The sequence below is a fragment of the Bombina bombina genome, chromosome 8 (genome assembly GCF_027579735.1).
Source record: "Bombina bombina isolate aBomBom1 chromosome 8, aBomBom1.pri, whole genome shotgun sequence".
NCBI classification, from domain to species: domain Eukaryota; kingdom Metazoa; phylum Chordata; class Amphibia; order Anura; family Bombinatoridae; genus Bombina; species Bombina bombina.
The window spans coordinates 303162925-303184366 of NC_069506.1; the positions used below are offsets into that span (position 1 = coordinate 303162925).

General features: G+C 39.5%; 1 protein-coding gene across 1 annotated transcript in view; it reads right to left on the reverse strand.

Moving 5' to 3' along the window:
- Positions 1 to 2026: 2026 nt before the first annotated feature.
- Positions 2027 to 21442, reverse strand: part of ADAMTS15 (ADAM metallopeptidase with thrombospondin type 1 motif 15) — a 94173-nt gene continuing 74757 nt past the window's right edge. Inside the window, exons 5-8 of the mRNA XM_053691503.1 lie at positions 17019 to 17196; positions 15923 to 16098; positions 8684 to 8859; positions 2027 to 5621 (exon numbers count right to left, since the gene is read on the reverse strand). Coding sequence (XP_053547478.1) covers positions 4880 to 5621; positions 8684 to 8859; positions 15923 to 16098; positions 17019 to 17196 — 1272 coding nt within the window. The 3' untranslated portion in view covers positions 2027 to 4879. The remainder of the gene's footprint in view (positions 5622 to 8683; positions 8860 to 15922; positions 16099 to 17018; positions 17197 to 21442) is intronic.

Genomic DNA, 21442 nt, shown 5'->3' on the forward strand with positions numbered 1-21442 from the left:
AGGGTACAGTATGCAGGTAATGAACAGCAGGGCACAGTATTCAGGTAATGAACAGCAGGACACAGTATGCAGGTAATGAACAGCAGGGCACAGTATGCAGGTAATGAACAGCAGGGCACAGTATGTAGGTAACAAACAGCAGGGCACAGTATGCAGATAATTAACAGCAGGACACAGTATGCAGGTAATGAACAGCAGGGCACAGTATGCAGGTAATGAACAGCAGGGCACAGTATGTAGGTAATGAACCGCAGGACACAGTATGCAGGTAATTAACAGCAGGGCACAGTATTCAGGTAATGAACAGCAGGACACAGTATGCAGGTAATGAACAGCAGGACACAGTATGCAGGTAATGAACAGCAGGACGCCAGTATGCAGGTAATGAACAGCAGGACGCCAGTATGCAGGTAATGAACGGCAGGACACAGTATGCAGGTAAGTGACAGCAGGGCACAGTATGCAAGTAATGAAGAGCAGGGCACAGTATGAATGTAAAGACAAACAGGACACAGTATGCAGGTAATGAACAGCAGGACACAGTATGCAGGAAATGAAGAACAAGACACAGTATGTAATGAACAGCAGGACACAGTATGCAGGTAATTAACAGCAGGACACAGTATGTAGGTAATGAACAGCAGGACACAGTATGCAGGAAATGAAGGGCACAGTATGCAGGTAATGAACAGCAAGACACAGTATGTAGGTAATTAACAGCAGGGCATAGTATTCAGGTAATGAACAGCAGGACACAGTATGCAGGTAATGAACAGCAAGACACAGTATGTAGGTAATGAACAGCAAGACACAGTATGTAGGTAATGAACAGCAGGACACAGTATGTAGGTAATGAACAGCAGGACACAGTATGCAGGTAATGAACAGCAGGGTACAGTATGCAGGTAATGAACAGCAGGGCACAGTATTCAGGTAATGAACAGCAGGACACAGTATGCAGGTAATGAACAGCAGGGCACAGTATGCAGGTAATGAACAGCAGGGCACAGTATGCAGGTAACAAACAGCAGGGCACAGTATGCAGATAATTAACAGCAGGACACAGTATGCAGGTAATGAACAGCAGGGCACAGTATGCAGGTAATGAACAGCAGGGCACAGTATGTAGGTAATGAACCGCAGGACACAGTATGCAGGTAATTAACAGCAGGGCACAGTATTCAGGTAATGAACAGCAGGACACAGTATGCAGGTAATGAACAGCAGGACGCCAGTATCCAGGTAATGAACAGCAGGACGCCAGTATGCAGGTAATGAACGGCAGGACACAGTATGCAGGTAATGGACAGCAGGGCACAGTATGCAGGTAATGAAGAGCAGGGCACAGTATGAATGTAAAGACAAACAGGACACAGTATGCAGGTAATGAACAGCAGGGCACAGTATGCAGGTAATGAGGAGCAGGGCACAGTATGAATGTAATGAAAAACAGGACACAGTATGCAGGTAATGAACAGCAGGACACGGTATCAGTCCCCTACTTTCAATGAGTCTCTGTGGCACATTCAGGTACATGTTGGTCACATGGTCTGTAGGAAGGGACTGAGCAGTAATAGATCCGGGAGCAGTAGTGGGTGTGTTAAAAGAGTTTCTATAACAATTCATCAGGCATATGATGGTATCACTGAGGATCAGGAGAGCTATAAAAATTAGACCTCATGTATGATTCCCCCACCCACAGACATCCATGCCAAGCCCACATCTCAGTATAGGTTAATTACAATGAGGGTTAGATCCCCAGCATATTTATACTGTGAAACAAGAAGTAAAAAAAGGGGTTGTCCTGGGAAAATAGCCACAGTTGGCAAGTGGTTGTATCTTTGTATGCCAGCCCAGCTGTATTTGCCAATCCACTCCTATTCCACCAATACTCACTTTTGGATTCAAAGCAAATAGATACATGTTTAACATTTAAATAGTAAATGATAGACATTTGTTACGTTTAACATCCCTCTTGAATGATATTTTAAACAGTGAAAAAATGGAAAAAAGATACATACACAGATGCTTTATGAAGTACATTTGCCAAGACTTGACTTGGATCTGTACAAATTTATTTCTCTTTGTACATGCCTATAATGAGTATACACAGTATACAAACTTATATACATAGCCTAAAAACCGTGGCTCTTCTGCTCCTTTTGCTACATCAAAAACAAAGCAAAAGAAATGTACAAAAATATAAAATAAATGAACACAACAGTCGCATCTGGGAATAATCAGCCAGATTCTATCTTTGTTTCTCCTTCCAAGTTTACCAGCTGTAATAAAGTCACTAACTCTTTTGAACGTCTCGGTAGATTTTATCTTGTAATATAATCAGTCACTTTTGGCCCAATTTATTAATTGTGAAATTAGTTACATTTAACTTTCAAGATCCAAGTTTACAGGAGAAAAATGCGGCTGATCCAGCCCTGGTTTTTTGCAATGTTTTTTGGAAAAGCATTTTATCTAGTGATGTAAAGAAAACATTCAGGAATAAAAAAATATATATAGCATTGGTTAGTCTCCTTGTAACTAATGTGAGTTATTCCATATTTTCATTTCTCTCAGTTATCCTTTTCTTGTTTAAACAGGCATGTTCTCTTGTTGTGCCATTAAAATCTGCTCATATTCACAGTGCCAAGTATGATCCATTAAAATCAATTGCTGCTCAGAAATGGTCAAGCCCTGATTTGGTTTATTGGAATAAAGCCTTATATTTATAAACTGAGGGGAAAATTCAGCTTGCTCATCCTTGTTAAATATTGTTATTTATAAACACTGAATTAAAGGGACACAAAACCCAAATTTTGTCTTTCATTATTCAGATAGAGCATGCGATTTTAAGCAACTTTCTAATTTACTCCAATTACCAATTTTTATTTTCGAAAAGCAGGAATCTGAAGCTTAAGATTCGGCCCACTTTAGATTCAGCACCCTGGATAGCACTTGCTTATTGGTGGCTACAATTATATGGATGTGACTACAATTGTTATGGTCTATTTAATGCTTGACCTCTATTGTCTGTTTAATGCTGATTTCTGTGCAATTTAAGATGATAGTTTTATCTACTAATGTCACCTCAGACTACGAAATGTTCCTAGGAAAGTCCTGACATTATGGCCTAGATTTAATCAGCAGCGGGTGCTGCTTTTTAGTTAAGAAGCAGCGGTCGTAAGACTGCTGCTCCTTAACTTGTACACCACCTTTTAGGTGGCAGACTGCAATCATCCTGATCCGATCGGGATGATTGTCCCCCCCTGCTAGTGGCCGATTGGCCGCGAATGTGCAGGGGGCGGCATTGCACAAGCAATTCACAAGAAATGCTTGTGCAATGTTAAATGCTGACAGTGTATGCTGTCGGCATTTAGAGATGCTGGGTGGACATGATTCACCCGGCGTTTAATAAATTGACCCCTTTATCTCATACAGGACTGATGAGTTTCTCACTGCAGCTTTAAGCCGAAGATTCTGGACGTTTTTCTGAGTTTTTATTTTTTTAGCACCATTAAAAAAAATGAGATCTGCATGAAACAGGATTATTTAAAAATGACCTTAAATGGATGCAGATGCAAACATGTAGAAATATTAACTTACAAACACAGTCTTTATAATTATTCTAAGTGAAATTCTACATAAATCAGCACCAAATTAGAAAATAAAAACCTGGAATTGAAGAGATATAGATGTTAAAACGTAAAGTTTCATAATTCAAATAAAACATACTTAGGTAGGCTCAAGAGCGTACACATTTTGAGCATTATGTGGCAGCAATGTTTGCAGTAATGGTTTTATATATAGTCCCTTTAATGTAAGTTGCCGAGGAAGACATAAGTATGTTTGGTATGGGTTATTTATATACAGTGCTAGACTTGATCATCTGACTGTCAGACAGCGCTGTAAGGTATTGCATAGTAATACATTGCAGCTATATCTGGCAGCGAAAGGGTTAATATTTCAAGTCCTAATCTCATACATAGATTGCTAAGAGCCCCTCCGCTTTATTCATCCCATTTGGAGGTAGATTAAACAGGAGGTTTGTTGAACTCCATATTTTCCACACAGTCCTGCTATAAGTTGGCATTCCAAACATGCCAAATAGATTCTTAACACCCTAACATTTATATTTGAAAAATCTAAAGGCATGTGAGATAAGTTGTCTAGGGATGGCAATTTCACAATACCCAGGTTCTCCCTAGAAAATGAATTTTTTATCACAAAATGTCCTTAATTTCTCTGTATTTGGTTAATTGTTGGGTTATATTTTAGTCCTGTTTCTTGCAGATTAAAATCTATATATCTGTTAGAGAATTATATGTCATGTAATAATCGCCTAGGTCAGGTCATTTAATGTGTTTAGTTAAGGACTGGATCACTAAAGGAAACCAAAAACAATTTGGCTGCACTGTAAACAAAACGTGAAACAGTTCCCTATAATTTGTGCCCTATACAGGGATAGGTTATTTCATCACAAAAATATATAGTTCCTTCGTCCTATCCTACAGTCACAGATATTTGACTCAAGTAGAAAGATCTCTATTAGGTGGCTTTTGGAACCATATATACAATGCAGGATTGACCAGCACTAATGTGTTAAACATAAACTAAAGTAACAAAACACACTAGTAAAAAGTGCAAAGCATTGGCCAGGATTGCCTCCAAATGTCCCAGAATTGTATATGTTCTTCAGTCTTCTGTGTAGATTCAAAGTACAAAATGTTTGTCTTTGGTTATCAGACTCCTTCAAAGTGAACCATTATTTTTGACACATCTGGCTTACACATATTCTGATTGTTGGCAGAAGGACATAATGCATCCTATTCCTGGATCTCTAGAGTCCAACAAGGTAACCATTTTGCACCTCAAATCCAATAAGTCAGCAAGGCTTCATGGTGCAGAAGTCCAACTCTTGAGGCTTCCTCTTCAAGTGACAATGCTCTCGAGGCAAAGTTACTCCTCCACCTGCACTGCACCTCAGTTGTCGTCTTTTAAAACCACGACCACAGCTTTTAGAGCAAGGTGCCCATTCTCCAGCCTCCCACATTGGGCAAGGGTCACCACATTTCCTTATGTCTATAGGCCGAAGACTTGCTGGGCAGTCAGATGCCAACTGCTCCCATGGGTCACGACACTCAACAGTCCTGGTCTGCTGTCCATTACCGCAGCTGACAGAGCAATCGCCCCAATCACCTGAGGTCCAGTGAGACTGAGGCTGAAGCCTGGGAGGAGGAGGAGGCAATCCTACAAGGCTATTGCTTATTGTCTTTTCAGCTTTAGCATCTTTCTTTTCCCTAGGTACAAAGAATGAGTATCTCAGTCGTGGTGGTGTCATTTTTCCAACACACAAAACTTCTATTGTCAATGGTTCTTGAATTATATTGATAGCTTGCAAAGCCTCCACAGCAGTGCCTGTTCCACTGTACTTCAATAGGCTTCCTCTGATAGGGATGTCCCTCTCCACTGCAGACACAATGTAATTCCCATTCAGCAGATACCGACCTTGACTATTTCGTACCGCCAGATAGTTATCATCATTTATGAGGCCTTTATAACCACGTTGCCTTACATCCAGGTTACTGGCACCAGCTGGAACTGTCACCACGAAGTTATAGCCATGTCTGAAATAAAATTTATGTAGGGGTTAGGGATAAATATTACAGTAATATCTTCAAATTATTTATATTTGAGTATTTTTTTTTTTTTTTTTCTATGTGGTGCCTATGAAAATTGCATTCTGCTTAGACATAATGGCATAGCAGATTTGTAGTTGTATAATTTGTGAAAACTAGTTAGGTTCCTACATGGTGGTACCCACAATTAGAGGGAGGTGCATTAAATGTATACACTGTTTAAAGGGATGTGAAACACAAATTCTTTTCTTTCATGGTTCAGATAAAGCTTGTGATTTTAAACAAATTTCCAATTTACTTCTTTTATATAATTTGTTTTGTTCTTTTAGGCCTAGATTTAGAGTTTGGCGGTAGCCGTGAAAACCAGCGTTAGAGGCTCCTAACGCTGGTTTTAGGCTACCTCCGGTATTTGGAGTCACTCAAAAAAGGGTCTAACGCTCACTTTTCAGCCGCGACTTTTCCATACCGCAGATCCCCTTACGTCAATTGCGTATCCTATCTTTTCAATGGGATTTTTCTAACTCCGGTATTTAGAGTCGTGTCTGAAGTGAGCGTTAGAATTCTAACGACAAAACTCCAGCCGCAGAAAAAAGTCAGTAGTTAAGAGCTTTCTGGGCTAACGCCGGTTCATAAAGCTCTTAACTACTGTACTCTAAAGTACACTAACACCCATAAACTACCTATGTACCCCTAAACCGAGGCCCCCCCACATCGCCGCCACTCGATTAAATTTTTTTAACCCCTAATCTGCCCGGTGAGGTGAAGACAAGGTAGGATAATCTTCAGGGGCTTAGTGTTAGGTTTATTTAAGGGGGGTTTGGGTTAGATTAGGGGTATGTGGGTGGTGGGTTGTAATGTTGGGGGGGGGGTATTGTATGTTTTTTTTTACAGGCAAAAGAGCTGAACTTCTTGGGGCATGCCCCGCAAAGGGCCCTGTTCAGGGCTGGTAAGGTAAAAGAGCTTTGAACTTTAGTAATTTAGAATAGGGTAGGGCATTTTTTATTTTGGGGGTCTTTGTTATTTTATTAGGGGGCTTAGAGTAGGTGTAATTAGTTTAAAATTGTTGTAATATTTTTCTTATGTTTGTAATTATTTTTTTATTTTTTGTAACTTAGTTCTTTTTTATTTTTGGTACTTTAGTTAGTTTATTTCATTGTAGTTATTTGTAGGTATTGTATTTAATTCATTTATTGATAGTGTAGTGTTAGGTTTAATTGTAGGTAATTGTAGGTATTTTATTTAATTAATTTAATGATAGTATAGTGTTAGGTTTAATTGTAACTTAGGTTAGGATTTATTTTACAGGTAATTTTGTAATTATTTTAACTATTTTAGCTATTAAATAGTTCTTAACTATTTAATAGCTATTGTACCTGGTTAAAATAAATACAAAGTTACCTGTAAAATAAATATTAATCCTAAAATAGCTATAATATAATTATAATTTATATTGTAGCTATATTAGGATTTGTTTTACAGGTAAGTATTAAGCTTTAAATGGGAATAATTTATTTAATAAGAGTTAATTAATTTCGTTAGATTTAAATTATATTTAAGTTAGGGGGGTGTTAGTGTTAGGGTTAGACTTAGCTTTAGGGGTTAATACATTTATTAGAATAGCGGTGAGCTCCGGTCGGCAGATTAGGGGTTAATAATTGAAGTTAGGTGTCGGCGATGTTAGGGAGGGCAGATTAGGGGTTAATACTATTTATTATAGGGTTAGTGAGGCGGATTAGGGGTTAATAACTTTATTATGATAGCGGTGCGGTCCGCTCGGCAGATTAGGGGTTAATAAGTGTAGGCAGGTGGAGGCGACGTTGTGGGGGGCAGATTAGGGGTTAATAAATATAATATAGGGGTCGGTGGTGTTAGGGGCAGCAGATTAGGGATACATAAGGATAATGTAAGTAGCGGCGGTTTACGGAGCGGCAGATTAGGGGTTAAAAATAATATGCAGGGGTCAGCGATAGCGGGGGCGGCAGATTGGGGGTTAATAAGTGTAAGGCTAGGGGTGTTTAGACTCGGGGTACATGTTAGAGTGTTAGGTGCAGACGTAGGAAGTGTTTCCCCATAGCAAACAATGGGGCTGCGTTAGGAGCTGATCGCGGCTTTTTTGCAGGTGTTAGGTTTTTTTTCAGCTCAAACAGCCCCATTGTTTCCTATGGGGGAATTGTGCACGAGCACGTTTTTGAGGCTGGCCGCGTCCGTAAGCAACTCTGGTATCGAGAGTTGAAGCTGCGTTAAATATGCTCTACGCTCCTTTTTTGGAGCCTAACACAGCCTTTATGTGGACTCTCAATACCAGAGTTATTTTTATGGTGCGGCCAGAAAAAAGCCGGCGTTAGCTACGCGGGTCCTTACCGACAAAACTCTAAATCTAGCCGTTAGTATCTTTTATTGAAAAGGACAACTAGGTAGGTAAAGGATCTGCTGATTGGTGGGTGCACATATATGCTTCATGTGGCTCTCTCAGTGCGTTAACTAGCTCCCAGTAGTGCATTGCTTCTTCAACAAAAAAGATCAAGCAAATGAAGCAAATTAGATAGTAAATTGGAATGTTGTTTACAACTGTATTCCTTATCTGATTCATGAAAGAGAAATGTTGGGTTTCATGTTTGTTTAATGTATCCTTAATGTTACGCTAAGCACAGACATGTAGTCACAATTTATCCTGAGATTTTGCACTAGACCAACTAAGCCTATGCCTAGGACACCAGGATTGTTGGGGCAGCAAATGTAGTTTTATGGCACGATGCCTTCTTGCTTCTTTCCTCTTCAAAGGGTCCATGCATTAATGTTATTACAGTGATCCCTGGTTGTCTAGAGTCGACTATCAGTTTTGATAAAGATATTCATTTAAAAAAAAAAAGAACGAAAATATTTCAGGAAAACTGTCCTCCTGGCAGGCAAGAGGATTAAAACAAATCATGAGCTAAATGCTAGCACTAGTCATCTTCACACCTTCCTATATTATCTGTACAACCTTCCTATATTATCTGTACAACCTTCCTATATTATCTCTACAGTAGGAGAAGTAGCTTGTTACTTACATGGGTTTGGTAAAGAGACCAGAAATCTTTTTGCAGCTTTTATTATCCCCTCCACACACCCGGCATTTGTCATATTTCTTCTTGGAACCAAGTTGCCCATCACACCCAGCTTTAATGCACTTCCCCTGCACACAGACAGAGGTGGAATCTGGAGAACACGGAGTACCGTCCACAACCTATGGTAAAAGGAACGAAAAATACACTTTTAATCGTTTTGTACTGTAGTAGCGTTGAATCAATTACTGTTATAAACAATATACTGTATAAATACAATTTAGCCTATTAAGAAGAAAAAAGTAGTTTTCCTAATTGTTAATGGTTTTAATGTATTCACCAATGCGGAGAGATGCCAAGTTTACTTATATTTGTGTTTGTCATAATTATTTTATATGGATGAACACAGCCTTTACAACTTTAAGTCCAATGTTATCTCATCTATGCGGTCGACTTATGAAACAGCGGATGCTGCTTCCGACCCACTCTGCTTCAGGTCCGCCGCTGCTCCTTAAAGGTACAGTCTAGCCAAAATTAAACTTTCATTATTCAGATAGGACATGCAATTTTAAACAACTTTCCAATTTACTTTTATCATCAAATGTGCTTTGTTCTCTTGGTATTCATAATTGAAAGCTAAAACTAGGTAGGCTAATATGCTAATTTCCAAGGCCCTGAAGGCTGCCTCTTATTACATGCTTTTTTTATTTGCTTTTCACAACAGGGGAGTGCTAGTTCATGTGAGCCATATAGATAACATAGTGCTCACGCCCGTGGGATGTGGCAGACACTGCACTAATTGGCTAAAATGCAAGTCAATAGATAATAAATAAAACATCATGTAATCAGGGGGCTGTCAGAAGAGAATTAGATACAAGGTAATCACAGAGGTATAAAGTATATTAATATAACTGTGTTGGTTATGCAAAACTGGGGAATGGGTAATAAAGGGATTATCTATCTTTTTAAACAATAACATTTTTAGTGTAGACTGTCCCTTTAACTCATCTGCCACCTCTGAGGTGGCGGACAGCAATCAGCCCGATCGGATACGATCGGGTTGATTGACACCCCCTGCTAGCGGCCAATTGGCAGCGAATGTGCAGGGGGCGGCATTGCACAAGCATTTTCACTAACTTTTGTTTTTAAGCTTTTATTATCAGTATAGTTTATGGAAGTAACAGGTAAAACTTACTAACTATACACCTTCACAATGCTCTCCATGTCTTTTCTGCTATTTATGTCTGCCCTTTACCTAAAACTCACTGCACTTCCCTGTAGCAACAATAACCCCCACACTATCCATATCTCACCCTCCCTTCTCTCATCCCCTATGCTGTCCTCTCATGAACTACTCTGTCTCCTTAGAAATACTTCCCCATCTAACTGTCATGTGTCTAATTATACCTGCTCCTACAAGTCTCACTCTTACCTTCTGTCACTCACACTCCTACTTCTGCTTGTTGCTGGTAACATCTCTCCTAACCCTGGACCTACAGCAATCACCACACTTTTACACTCTCACTCAGTCCCCCACTGCAAAAACTCTAGGTCACACAATCCTAACAGTCTCATCTCTATTAACCACAGTGCTTATCCCCTTCTTTCTTGTGCTCTTTGGAATGCATGCTCTGTCTGTAACAAACTTACAACTGTTCACAACCTGTTTGTTTCTAACGCTTCTTCTTCTAGCAATTACAGAAACCCGGTTATCATTTTTTGACACTGTTTCCATTGCTGCTCTCACGCACAGTGGTCTCCACTTTAGCCACACACCTAGGCCAGGTGAGAGACATGGTGGCGGTGTTAGTATCTTACTCACCCCCTCCTGCTCCTATCAGCACCTGAGTCCTCATCCGTCTCTCTCCTTTTTCTCCTTTGAAGTCCACTGCATCCACCTGTTCTTCCCCCTTTCCCTAAGGGTGGCAGTTATCTATCGCCCCCTGGACCAACCTCCCAATTCCTTTATAACTTTGCTGCCTGGCTTTCTCACTTTCTCTCTACAAATACACCTGCTCTAATCCTGGGGGGACTTCAACATCCCCATTGATAACCCATCTGTTCCTGCTGCCGCTAAGCTTCTCTGACTCACAAACTCCTTTGGTCTCTCACAATCCACCCTATTCCCTGCTCACCAGGACGGACACTCTATTGATCTGGTATTCTCCTACCTCTGCTCTCTCTCTCTCTGACGTCACCTGTCACCCATTTCCCATCTCAGACCACCATCTGCTCACTTTTAATCTTAATATACAGGCTAAACCTACTTCTCCCCCTCGCCCCCGTACCTGTAGAAATCTGCACACTGTGGATCCTCTCCAATGTTCCAACCTTATTAAAAAACGCCTCCCCCACACTTCCATGATATCTTGCCCTGAGCTTGCTACAACCCACTATAACAATACTCTATCCTCTGCACTTGACACTTTTGCTCCTCCTCAAATACGCAAAAATCCACGTCATCAGCTCCAACCCTGGCACTCTAAACAAACACGCTACCTGCAAAAATGCTCCCGTGCTGCTGAACGTGCTTGGAGGAAATCCTGCTCTGAAACAGATTTCTTCCACTATAAGTTCATTATTTATTTTTACTCCATTGCCCTTCACTTAGCCAAGCAAACCTACTTCTCTTCTCTTATATCTACTCACTCCTCAAACCCTAAATGTCTCTTCTCAATTTTTAACTCTCTCCTCTATCCACCCGCACCACCCCCTTCATCTGTCTTTAGTGCTCAAATACTTGGCAGACTACTTTTTCAACAAAAAACTTACCATCCAAATTAATATTCCAACACAAGACTGCAACCTTCCATCTCCGCCCCTGGCCACCCCCTCCACCACTCTCAGCACCGTCCCCCCAACCACTAAAAATTAAGTGAGTTCCCTATTGTCTTCCTCACACCTCACTACCTGCCCACTTGACCCTATCCCTTCACATCTAATACCCTCTCTGTCTTCTACCCTCACTCCAGCTCTTACTCACATATTCAACCTATCCCTACCGGTTCATTCCCATCTTCCTTCAAACATGCAAAGGTCACCCCCATCCTCAGAAAACCCTCCCTCGATCCCAATTTTCCTGCAAACAAGCACCCCATATCACTGCTTCCGCTAGCTTCAAAAGTCCTGAAAAAACTAGTTTTCAATCGCCTAACCCACTTCTTGCCTTCCAACTCATTACTTGACCCCTTGCAATCTGGCTCCTGTCCCCAACACTCTACTGAGACTGCCCTCCCCAAGGTTACTAACAATCTTCTTTCTGCTAAAAACAACAGCCACTGCTCAATACATATCTTACTTGACCTGTCTGCTGCCTTTGACACTGTTGATCATTCCCTTCTAGTATGGACTCTCAGCTCCCTTGGACTCTCTAACACTGCCCTCTCCTGGATCCACTCTTATCTCTCTAATATGTCCTTTTCTGTCTCCTTTGCTGGCAACTCCTCCTCTCCATTGCCTCTGTCTGTTGGAGTACCTCAAGGCTGTTCTTGGTCCTCTACTCTTCTCTATTTCTACTTCCTCATTGGGTCAACTTATTAGTAGCTATGGCTTCAACTATCACCTCTATGCTGATTATACTCAGATCTACCTATCCACCCATGCACTCTCTCCTTCTGTCCTTTCTCACATCAGTGTCTGCTTATCTGGAATTTCTTCTTGGATGGCCTCTCACAACCTAAAAATCAACATATCCAAGACTGAGCTCCTTCTAACCCCCCTCTAATTCTACCCCAGTTTCTAACTTTTCAATTACTGTTGGTGACACCACTATCTCCCCATCACCCCAAGTCTGCTGCCTAGGAGTTACACTTGACTCCAATCTGTCCAACTACATGATATCTACAAATTTCGTCCATTTCTTAGTGCTGAAACTACTAAACAGTTAATCCACTCCCTGGTAATTTCCCGACTTGACTACTGTAATAACCTACTAACTGGCCTCCCTCTCTCCCGCCTCTCCCCTCTTCAATCCATCCTAAATGACTCTGCTAGGCTAATCCACCTCTCCCGATGCTCTGTATCTGCTGCACCTCTCTTCGAGTTCCTTCACTAGCTCCCCATTCATAGCAGAATTAAATTCAAATTCTCACCCGACCTACAAAGTCCTTACCAATGCAGCCCCACCTACCTGTCCTCACTCATCAACAAATATACTCCAGCCCGCCCAACAATGACCTGCTCCTTGCATCTTCTACCATCACCTTCTCCCATGCTAGACTACAGGACTTCTCTTGTGCGGCAACAACCATCTGGAACGCACTTTCTCGAGTTGTCAGACTTTCCCCTGACCTTTCCTCTTTTAAACTTTCCCTAAAGATCTTTTTGTTCAGGGAAGCCTATCTCCAAATCAGTAACAAATTAATTCCACTTGCCTTATAGCTGCCCTCATCTAACTCCACACTAACATCATTCTCACCTTTGCAGTACCCACCTCCTGTTTCTCACCCTCCTACCTATCTAGATTGTAAGTTCCCATGGGAACAGGGTCCTCAATTCCCCCTGTATTTATTTGTTAAACTTTGTCTGATGTATTTTATATTGTATTGTACTGTACTTTTATCTTTGTACCTGCGGAATCTGTTGGCGCTTTATAAATTAAGAAGAAGAAGAAGAATGCTGGTCTGGGATTGTTTTGTTTCTAAATAAAGTGTCTGGCAAACACGGTTACTTAGTGAGCCTGACTGTAAGAGAAGAGGTGGGACAGTGTGCCATGGGTTGAGACAACCCACTGACAGGTATGGGCATATTCAGGTCATGTTGTGAGCCGAGATGGGGAAGGCCCTAGAAACAGGTATATATAGAGGGGGAGGTGCAGGACATTAGGGGTATGCCCTCCGAATCTGGGCCATTCACACAATACAGAAAGGTTGGGAGTTCTGCTATGTCACTTTTTCATGTTTTTCAAATTAAGGTTGTTGTAATAAATTTGAAAACCCTGAAGATGACATGGGGGCAGATTTATTAATGTGGCGTATCATGTCTGACAGACGTCGCTCTTCAAAATAAGTTTATCCAAGTGCTCTCTCTGCACACATTTTTTAAATAGCTGGTACGCAGGTGTCCGAAAATCATCATGACAGCGCTACAGTTTTAATTGAGACCAAATGATAAGTTGAAGCATAATGTACTGTTCCTGTGTATGACTGATAGAGCTGTATTGGAAGTTTTATATTTATATGTATTAGTACATAAACCAGAGGCGGCAATCCTGGACCATAGACCCTGCAATGTGGGGCCGTTCAAAGTTTCCCCAGTTTATTTTTAATAGATGATTAAAGTCTAACCATCTATTAAAAATAAAATCACTCACACAACATACCCACTAGACAAAGCCCACCGCCCGGCACTTGAACATCACGTTCATGTCATGTTAATTGTTCTTTGTAAGTATTGTATAGAGACAGAGATAAGAAAGGGATGAATTTGAGTGATAAAATAAGAATGTCTGATCTCTCTGCAAGCATAGCTTATTTTGATGTGATGTAGTTTCAAAGAGCAAATCCAGCTATTTCATAAAAAAAAGAATCATTAAGGAGAAATATCTCATACATTTTATATTATGCATCTGGTATAACATCATTGGGGACACATTAATGGGAAACCAATTTTATAGCGCACTGGCCCTTTAAGACAAAGACTTCATAGTACAGAAGAGATTTATTCTCAAATCTCAGAAGCTCAGGGAGCTTTAGGGAATCCGGCCCATTATCCCCTCAATAAAAACAAAATATAATGACTTCATTTTCCATCTTAAATCCGTCTGTATCATTCCTAGTTGCTGTTTTAGAATATCCCTCCCCCTATATACAAGAAAGGCTAAAATAAAATAATCTGGAAAGCTTCATGCTCTAATGCAATATTATAAAGATAATAGTTGTCTTATGGTTTAGATAGAAGAATAAACAATACAATCACTTCTTAGGCAAACTAACTATTGCTATAACCATAAGATTGGATCATTTATTTTCTATAATAGCTTAATGGAGAAGAAAGACCATTATTACGAAAATAAATGACACATATCTATCCTGTTGTCCCTGAGCCAAGATGGATTATGGATCTTGTTCCCTATACTGTGATCTTTATAAAGGCTTTATTATGAATTGTTTTGGGGGGGGGGGAAGAAAAAATACTCACAAGCTTTTGTGCAAGATTTACCATCATTAAATATACAGCTACTGTAAATAACTGTGTAATAATAAACTCCAGAGAATATTTTAAGGTATTGTGTTATAAAATTAATGCTATATTTAATGTTTCATCTAATAGTGACTACTTTACATAGAAACATATATTAAGATGACAGATAAGAAAAATAGGCACAAGACAGGCCAAAATTTCCTAAAAGTTTAAACCTATCTAGTTTGTAGGGTGACCTTCTGTTTACCCCTTGCATTATTTAGTTTGTAGGGTAACCTTCTGCTTACCCCTTGCAATATTTAGTGTGTAGGATAACCTTATTCCATTTTGTTGATTTTACACTTTTATAATTGGAGTGGTTTAATTGATCTGGTAAGTAGGCTGGCACATTAAGATAAGCTCAGAATTGTCACATCACAAACCAACATAAATCAGACAAAACCAACAAAAATCAGACAAAACCAACATAAATCAGACAATTGGAAAGCTGCTTAATAAATTGTATGATCTGTCTATATCATAAAATAAACTTTTTGTGTTTCATGTACCTCTAAGGTTTTTCGATCTTTAGACCGCTGCTTCATAGGGCTCGCCAGAAACACAGGGTATCAAGCTTTGTACAGAGCTTGATAGATATGCCCCTAAATCTCAATGCTCAAAATTGTATTGCACATTGTCATATTTCCTCTGCAATACACACGTATTATCAATAATGTGATTGGCAAAAGTTTCAGTGGTAACTTTAGATGGTTGCAGGTTATAGGTACATATGCTTCATACACCTACATCCAAACACCATTCCTGATTAGATATCTTCTATTGTATCAGCACTTGCTCCGTCCGTACCATCACTGATGAATACATTCCCTCACAAGCTCTCTTAGCAGGCGTAGTGTTTGAATACAGCTTCATGGAACATATGCATAAACAACCATGTTTATTAGAAGTTTGCTTATTAATACGTGTGAATTGAATGTATATTTAAATTTGGAGTTTTATGTCCTTTTAGTGTCCCTAAATAGCCTACGTGATGAACACAGAACAAAAAGAAAAAAACATTCTTCCTTTGCATAGCTGGATTTATTTTTAAGCTTGTTCACTAACCTTTGCAGCCAGCACATAAAAATATCCGGTGCCATTGGCCCTGCAAATGAGTTTGCATTTATCCCTGGGTGAAACTCCGGAGTATTTGGGAACCCATCCCACTGTCGCTGTTAAACGGTTTGTGCTCTGATTGAAGCCATTGAACGCTTCACACTGTTCCTCACGGAAACTCTTTCCTACAAAGCAACAAGCATGTTTAGTAGTTTAGTGTTTACTACTATAAACACCACATTGTAGCATTCACAAGGTTTAATACATTATTAATAAAAAGCCCTGATGTTGGACTTCCCTTTTGCTCAACCATGGAAGGCGGTAAAATTATCCAATTAATTTCCAAGTAAACTCTGTAGTTACAGTATATGTTAGTTTATTATTCTTGATACAGCTCTGTGTTATGAGTGGATGTACATGTTGGTGCCTATAGGCCCTGCAAATGAGTTAAACACATACATTCCAGACCTTAAGCTATACTAAGCTTTATGTGTCCTGCTTGGGCGTGGAAGTATACTGCCCCTTGTGTGCAGGCTTTAATACTGCATTTAACCTCTAATACTGCACAAGATATACAGTGATTTTTGGCTTCATTAATAATAATGCAGTGGGGTTGGACCAGCACTAATGCTGTGAGGCTTTGACACAAAAAATCCTAAGGCATCTTTATATATTAATAGAGTTTTTTTATGCACAAAAATGGCTGTTTGTGTAATGCTTTATCAAAAGTTGTATTTATTATTAGCTTAATTAAGCAGGAACATAGTTTAGTCATTTTATTTAAATAGCAAAACACAGGTCTTCATCTCTACTCAGCATCATTATCCATATTATTAAAGGCCGTCACCTAGTCTAGTTTACATAGCATGGAAATACACTGCATAACATGATAGATAGATAGATAGATAGATAGATAGATAGATAGATAGATAGATAGATAGACAGACAGATAGATAGACAAACAGAGGGTAGATGGAAAGATAGATAGACAGAGGATAGATAGATAGATAGATAGATGACAGATAGATAGATGATAGATAGATAGATAAATAAATTTGATAAATTTGTCCTGGTTATGTTCCTGGTCTACTTTGAAATAACTTACCAATATCAGGACAGGGGTTGAGAGAACAGGATCTGTACTTTACTCTCAGTCCTTCACAATAAGAACCTCCATGAGAGGGCTCTGGGCTGTTACACTCTCGTTTGGCCAGTTGGACTCCTCCTCCACATGTCCGTGAGCAAGGACCATATGAACTCCATTTTCCCCAACCACCATCTGTCTGCAGACAAAGTTACAGGTCACAATTACATGTAAATGAATAAAAACCTCTCTCTTGGGAAATTTATCCTGATTTGTAATAAAGATTACTGTGCCTTATTATAGTAGGTTACCTGCAGGCCAAGACTTCTAGCAATGTGATGCATGCCAAATCAAATATACATTACAGGTCCGCTAGGAATACACTGTTCTGCAGTATTGAATTTCTACAATAACAGCAATTATTGTGGGATATTTTGTAATCAAGAACTTTTTTTTAATTTAATATCATTGAAAATACCACGGTATACTGAGCGGAGGCAAAACTGAGATATTCAGGAATACTAGCTCATAATGAAACTAATTCCAAAATGCTCCCAATAAACTTTAATATCAAGTGCCAAAAACATTCCATCAACTTGTGACACAGCAGGATCAGTATCAAAACGGAGCAACAGTGAAATCGTTTATATGAAAACTGTACAGATTTTTGCCAGATCCATGTTTGAAATGAGTTTATGCTGCACTTTATAGTGGCGCGTAGGAGCAGAGTGTCTTATAAAACGTTGTTGTTAGAAACAGCAGCAATACAAACTCTTTGCACTGCTAGACACTTATTCCTGGCAGTCACAGGAAAATTATACAGCAATGAATAGGCCTATATACAATAAACAAAAAGATATATAAAGCTAAAATTTCATAAAGATTTGTACCAGCTCCTTGTCACAATCACTTGTTAGTCACTTTTTGTTATAATCATAGGAAAAGTATAGGTCTCATAACTGCTGATCTCTTGGCGCATAGAATGCGTTCTGCTGTGACGGATACTGGAATCACAAAACATCTTAAATACATCACAGAACAAACAAATTAAAGCGACTGTAAATCCTATCATTTTTGAAACACTAGGATTTACCAGTGATATAAATAACTGGGACTTTCAGTCATGAAGAATAAAGAAACTTCATGCTAAAATTTACCTTTATTTGCCCGCGAGTTTATGCCGAGCTGAGCGCTTCCGGCCACCCACGGCAAACAGCCATTTTTTTCAATGAGGTTACATCTACAACCATTAGCCAATAGCAGTGCTTGCCCTTCAGCATTATGCTGTATGGCTAGCAAGCTATTAGGTAAGAAGAGGAAAAAACACCTCTGAAAAAATAGCATTTTGCCATAGGTGGCTGGAGGGGCTCAGCTCCGCATAAACTGCCAGCGTATAAAGGAACTTTCAGCATGAACTTTTTTATACTTCATGACTGAAAGTCCCTTTTATTTATAGCACTGGTAAATCCTAGTGTTTAAAAAATGCTAGGATTTACCATCAAATTAGATTAAAGTAACAATCCAATCTAAAAATAGTGAGTCCTCTGTCACCTACAATCTCGAGACACAACTGCAAGATGAGACACACACGTATGTCACATGCACCTTCATTCCCAGAATGCAGCTCTTCAGATAGTGATGTATGCCCCATGTATAATAAACACTATAGACTCTATTAAGCAGAAGTTACTTTGCAGCATTTACGGGGTACGATTGCTGACGCAAACCTACTTGAAGTTGCCACAAGTTTAAGAAGCGGAATCCATCTGACTGCCACTTGTAAACCTCTTCCCCACCTCAAAGGTTGCAGAGTTAAATCAGCCCAAATTTGTTTGGGGTGACTTACAGACCCATCTCTCGCACAACCAGTCCCACAAGAGCAAGGGGTGACACTGCACAAGGATTGTGTTATATTAAATGCTAGCAATGGGTATATGCCACAATCATGGGCAGACAGGTTTCCTATTGATTTCATAAATGGGGCCTATTTCTGACAAAGGACTCGATGATTGAAAGCTCCCTGGGCTGACAAGATTATTAATGAATGCTCGCCAGTCCTATTTCCCTGGTGGAATGATCTAAAGCCATTTTTTACCTTGAAAACAGGGTGTCTCGCTAAGGGGCATATACTGCATTTTCATATGAAATGTGCACAACAAAAAAAATCGTATTTTAAACATTATACTAAACAAATATTTGAACCATTCACACAAAAATAAGCAGGGAACAATTGTATTGCTAAAGTGCATCAAAAATCTTAACTAAATTCTTCACCAAAAATCATATGTTAACAAAAACGTAAAATTAGTATGTAATTTACAACGGAATAAATCAAATTAAATATGCACAGCGTAAATCGTAATTGTAGTACACTGGATGTGCAAAAATCACATAAAAATTTGAACTTATCAATACAAAATACAAAGCATAATTGTTGTTTTTTCGTAAAATAGGCTGAACATGGGCGTATATGAAAATGTCTATCTAATCCCAATGTAATTCTATAAAGATTTTCGCACTGCAGATCTCACAGTTTTTTCTCGCCAACTAAAAGGTGGAGAGCTTTTCTCAAAACAATACAAACACTTATAACCCCAATAGAAAAACAAATGCATACTAAAATATAGGCGAATGTAAGATGCTATAAGCAGAAAGAAGCGTAATGTGAGTTATATTTGCTGCAGGATTTTAATTTTAGAGTGCTCCCCGTGCTCCCTGCTAACTTCGCACTAAGGAGCGAAGTTTCCCTATCCAGCGAGCTTCATTACTTTTAATAGGAGCCATCTCGCAACTCACAGGAACTGCCCCTTTTTTACAATCATTGCACCGGGGCAGCCATGCGAGTGTCAGTGAGAAAAAGAAGGTTTTAGTTGGCAAGAATATATCATCAAGCTCAAAGAAGAGTTTTTGGTTCTACACATTTGCAAAAACACTTGTAATCAATAGTAACCTACACACTAATGAGTTTAATCAACACCTCAAACTCGGCTAGATTACGAGTCTTGTGTTAGCCTTAAAAAGCAGCATTGAGGGGTCCCAACGCTGCTTTTTAACGCCCGCTGGTATTACGAATCTGGCAGGTACAGGTGTACCGCTCACTTTTTTTCCCCCAATTTTCGCATATCGCAAATCCCCTTATGTCAATTGCGTATCCTATCTTTTTAATGGGATTTTCCTAACGCCGGTATTACGATTGCTTGAAAAAGTGAGCAGTAGACCCTCTCCTGTCCAGACTCCTACCGCATTTAAAAGTCAGTAGTTAAGAGTATTATGGGCTAACGCTGTAACATAAAACTCTTAACTAAAGTGCTACAAAGTATACTAACACCCATAAACTACCTATTAACCCCTAAACCGAGCCCCCCCCACATCGCAAACACTTAACTAAAATGTTTAACCCCTAATCTGCCGACCAGACATCACCGCCACTGTAATAAATATATTAACCCCTAAATCGCTGCACTCCCGCCTTGCAAACACTAGTTAAATTTTATTAACCCCTAATCTGCCATCCCTAATATCGCCGACACCTACCTACATTTATTAACCCCTAATCTGCCACCCCCAACGTCTGTTCCAATCAGCCAATAGAATGCAAGCTCAATTCTATTGGCTGATTGCATCAGCCAATATGATTTTTCCTACCTTAATTCTGATTGGCTGATAGGATTCTATCAGCCAATCAGAATTGAAGGGACGCCATCTTGGATGATGTCACTTAAAGGAACCTTCATTCTTCAGTCGCCGTCGGATGGAAGAGGATGCTCCACGTCGGATGTCTTCAAGATGGACCCACTCCACTCCGGATAGAAGAAGATAGAAGATGCCGCCTGGATGAAGACTTCTGCCGGTCTGGATGTCCTCTTCTGGCAGGATCAGATGAAGACTTCTGCCCTCTGGAGGTCCACTTGTGCCGGCTGGGTGAAGACAGCTCAAGGTAGGGTGATCTTCAAGGGGGTAGTGTTAAGTTTTTTAAGGGGGGATTGGGTGGGTTTTAGAGTAGGGTTGGGTGTGTGGGTGGTGGGTTTTAACATTGGGGGGGTATTAAATTTTTTTTACAGGTAAAAGAGCTGATTACTTTGGGGCAATGCCCTGCAAAAGGCCCTTTTAAGGGCTATTTGTAATTTAGTATAGGGTAGGGAATTTTATTATTTTGGGGGGCTTTTTTATTTTATTAGGGGGATTAGATTAGGTGTAATTAGTTTAAAAAAATTGTAATTCTTTTTTTACTTTCTGTAATTTAGTGTTTTTTTTTGTACTTTAGTTTATTTAATTTAATTGTAGTTAATTGTAGGTAATTTATGTAATTAATTTAATGATAGTGTAGTGTTAGGTGTAATTGTAATTTAGGTTAGGATTTATTTTACAGGTAAATTTGTACTTATTTTAACTAGGAAGTTATAAAATAGTTAATAACTATTTAATAACTATTGTACCTAGTTAAA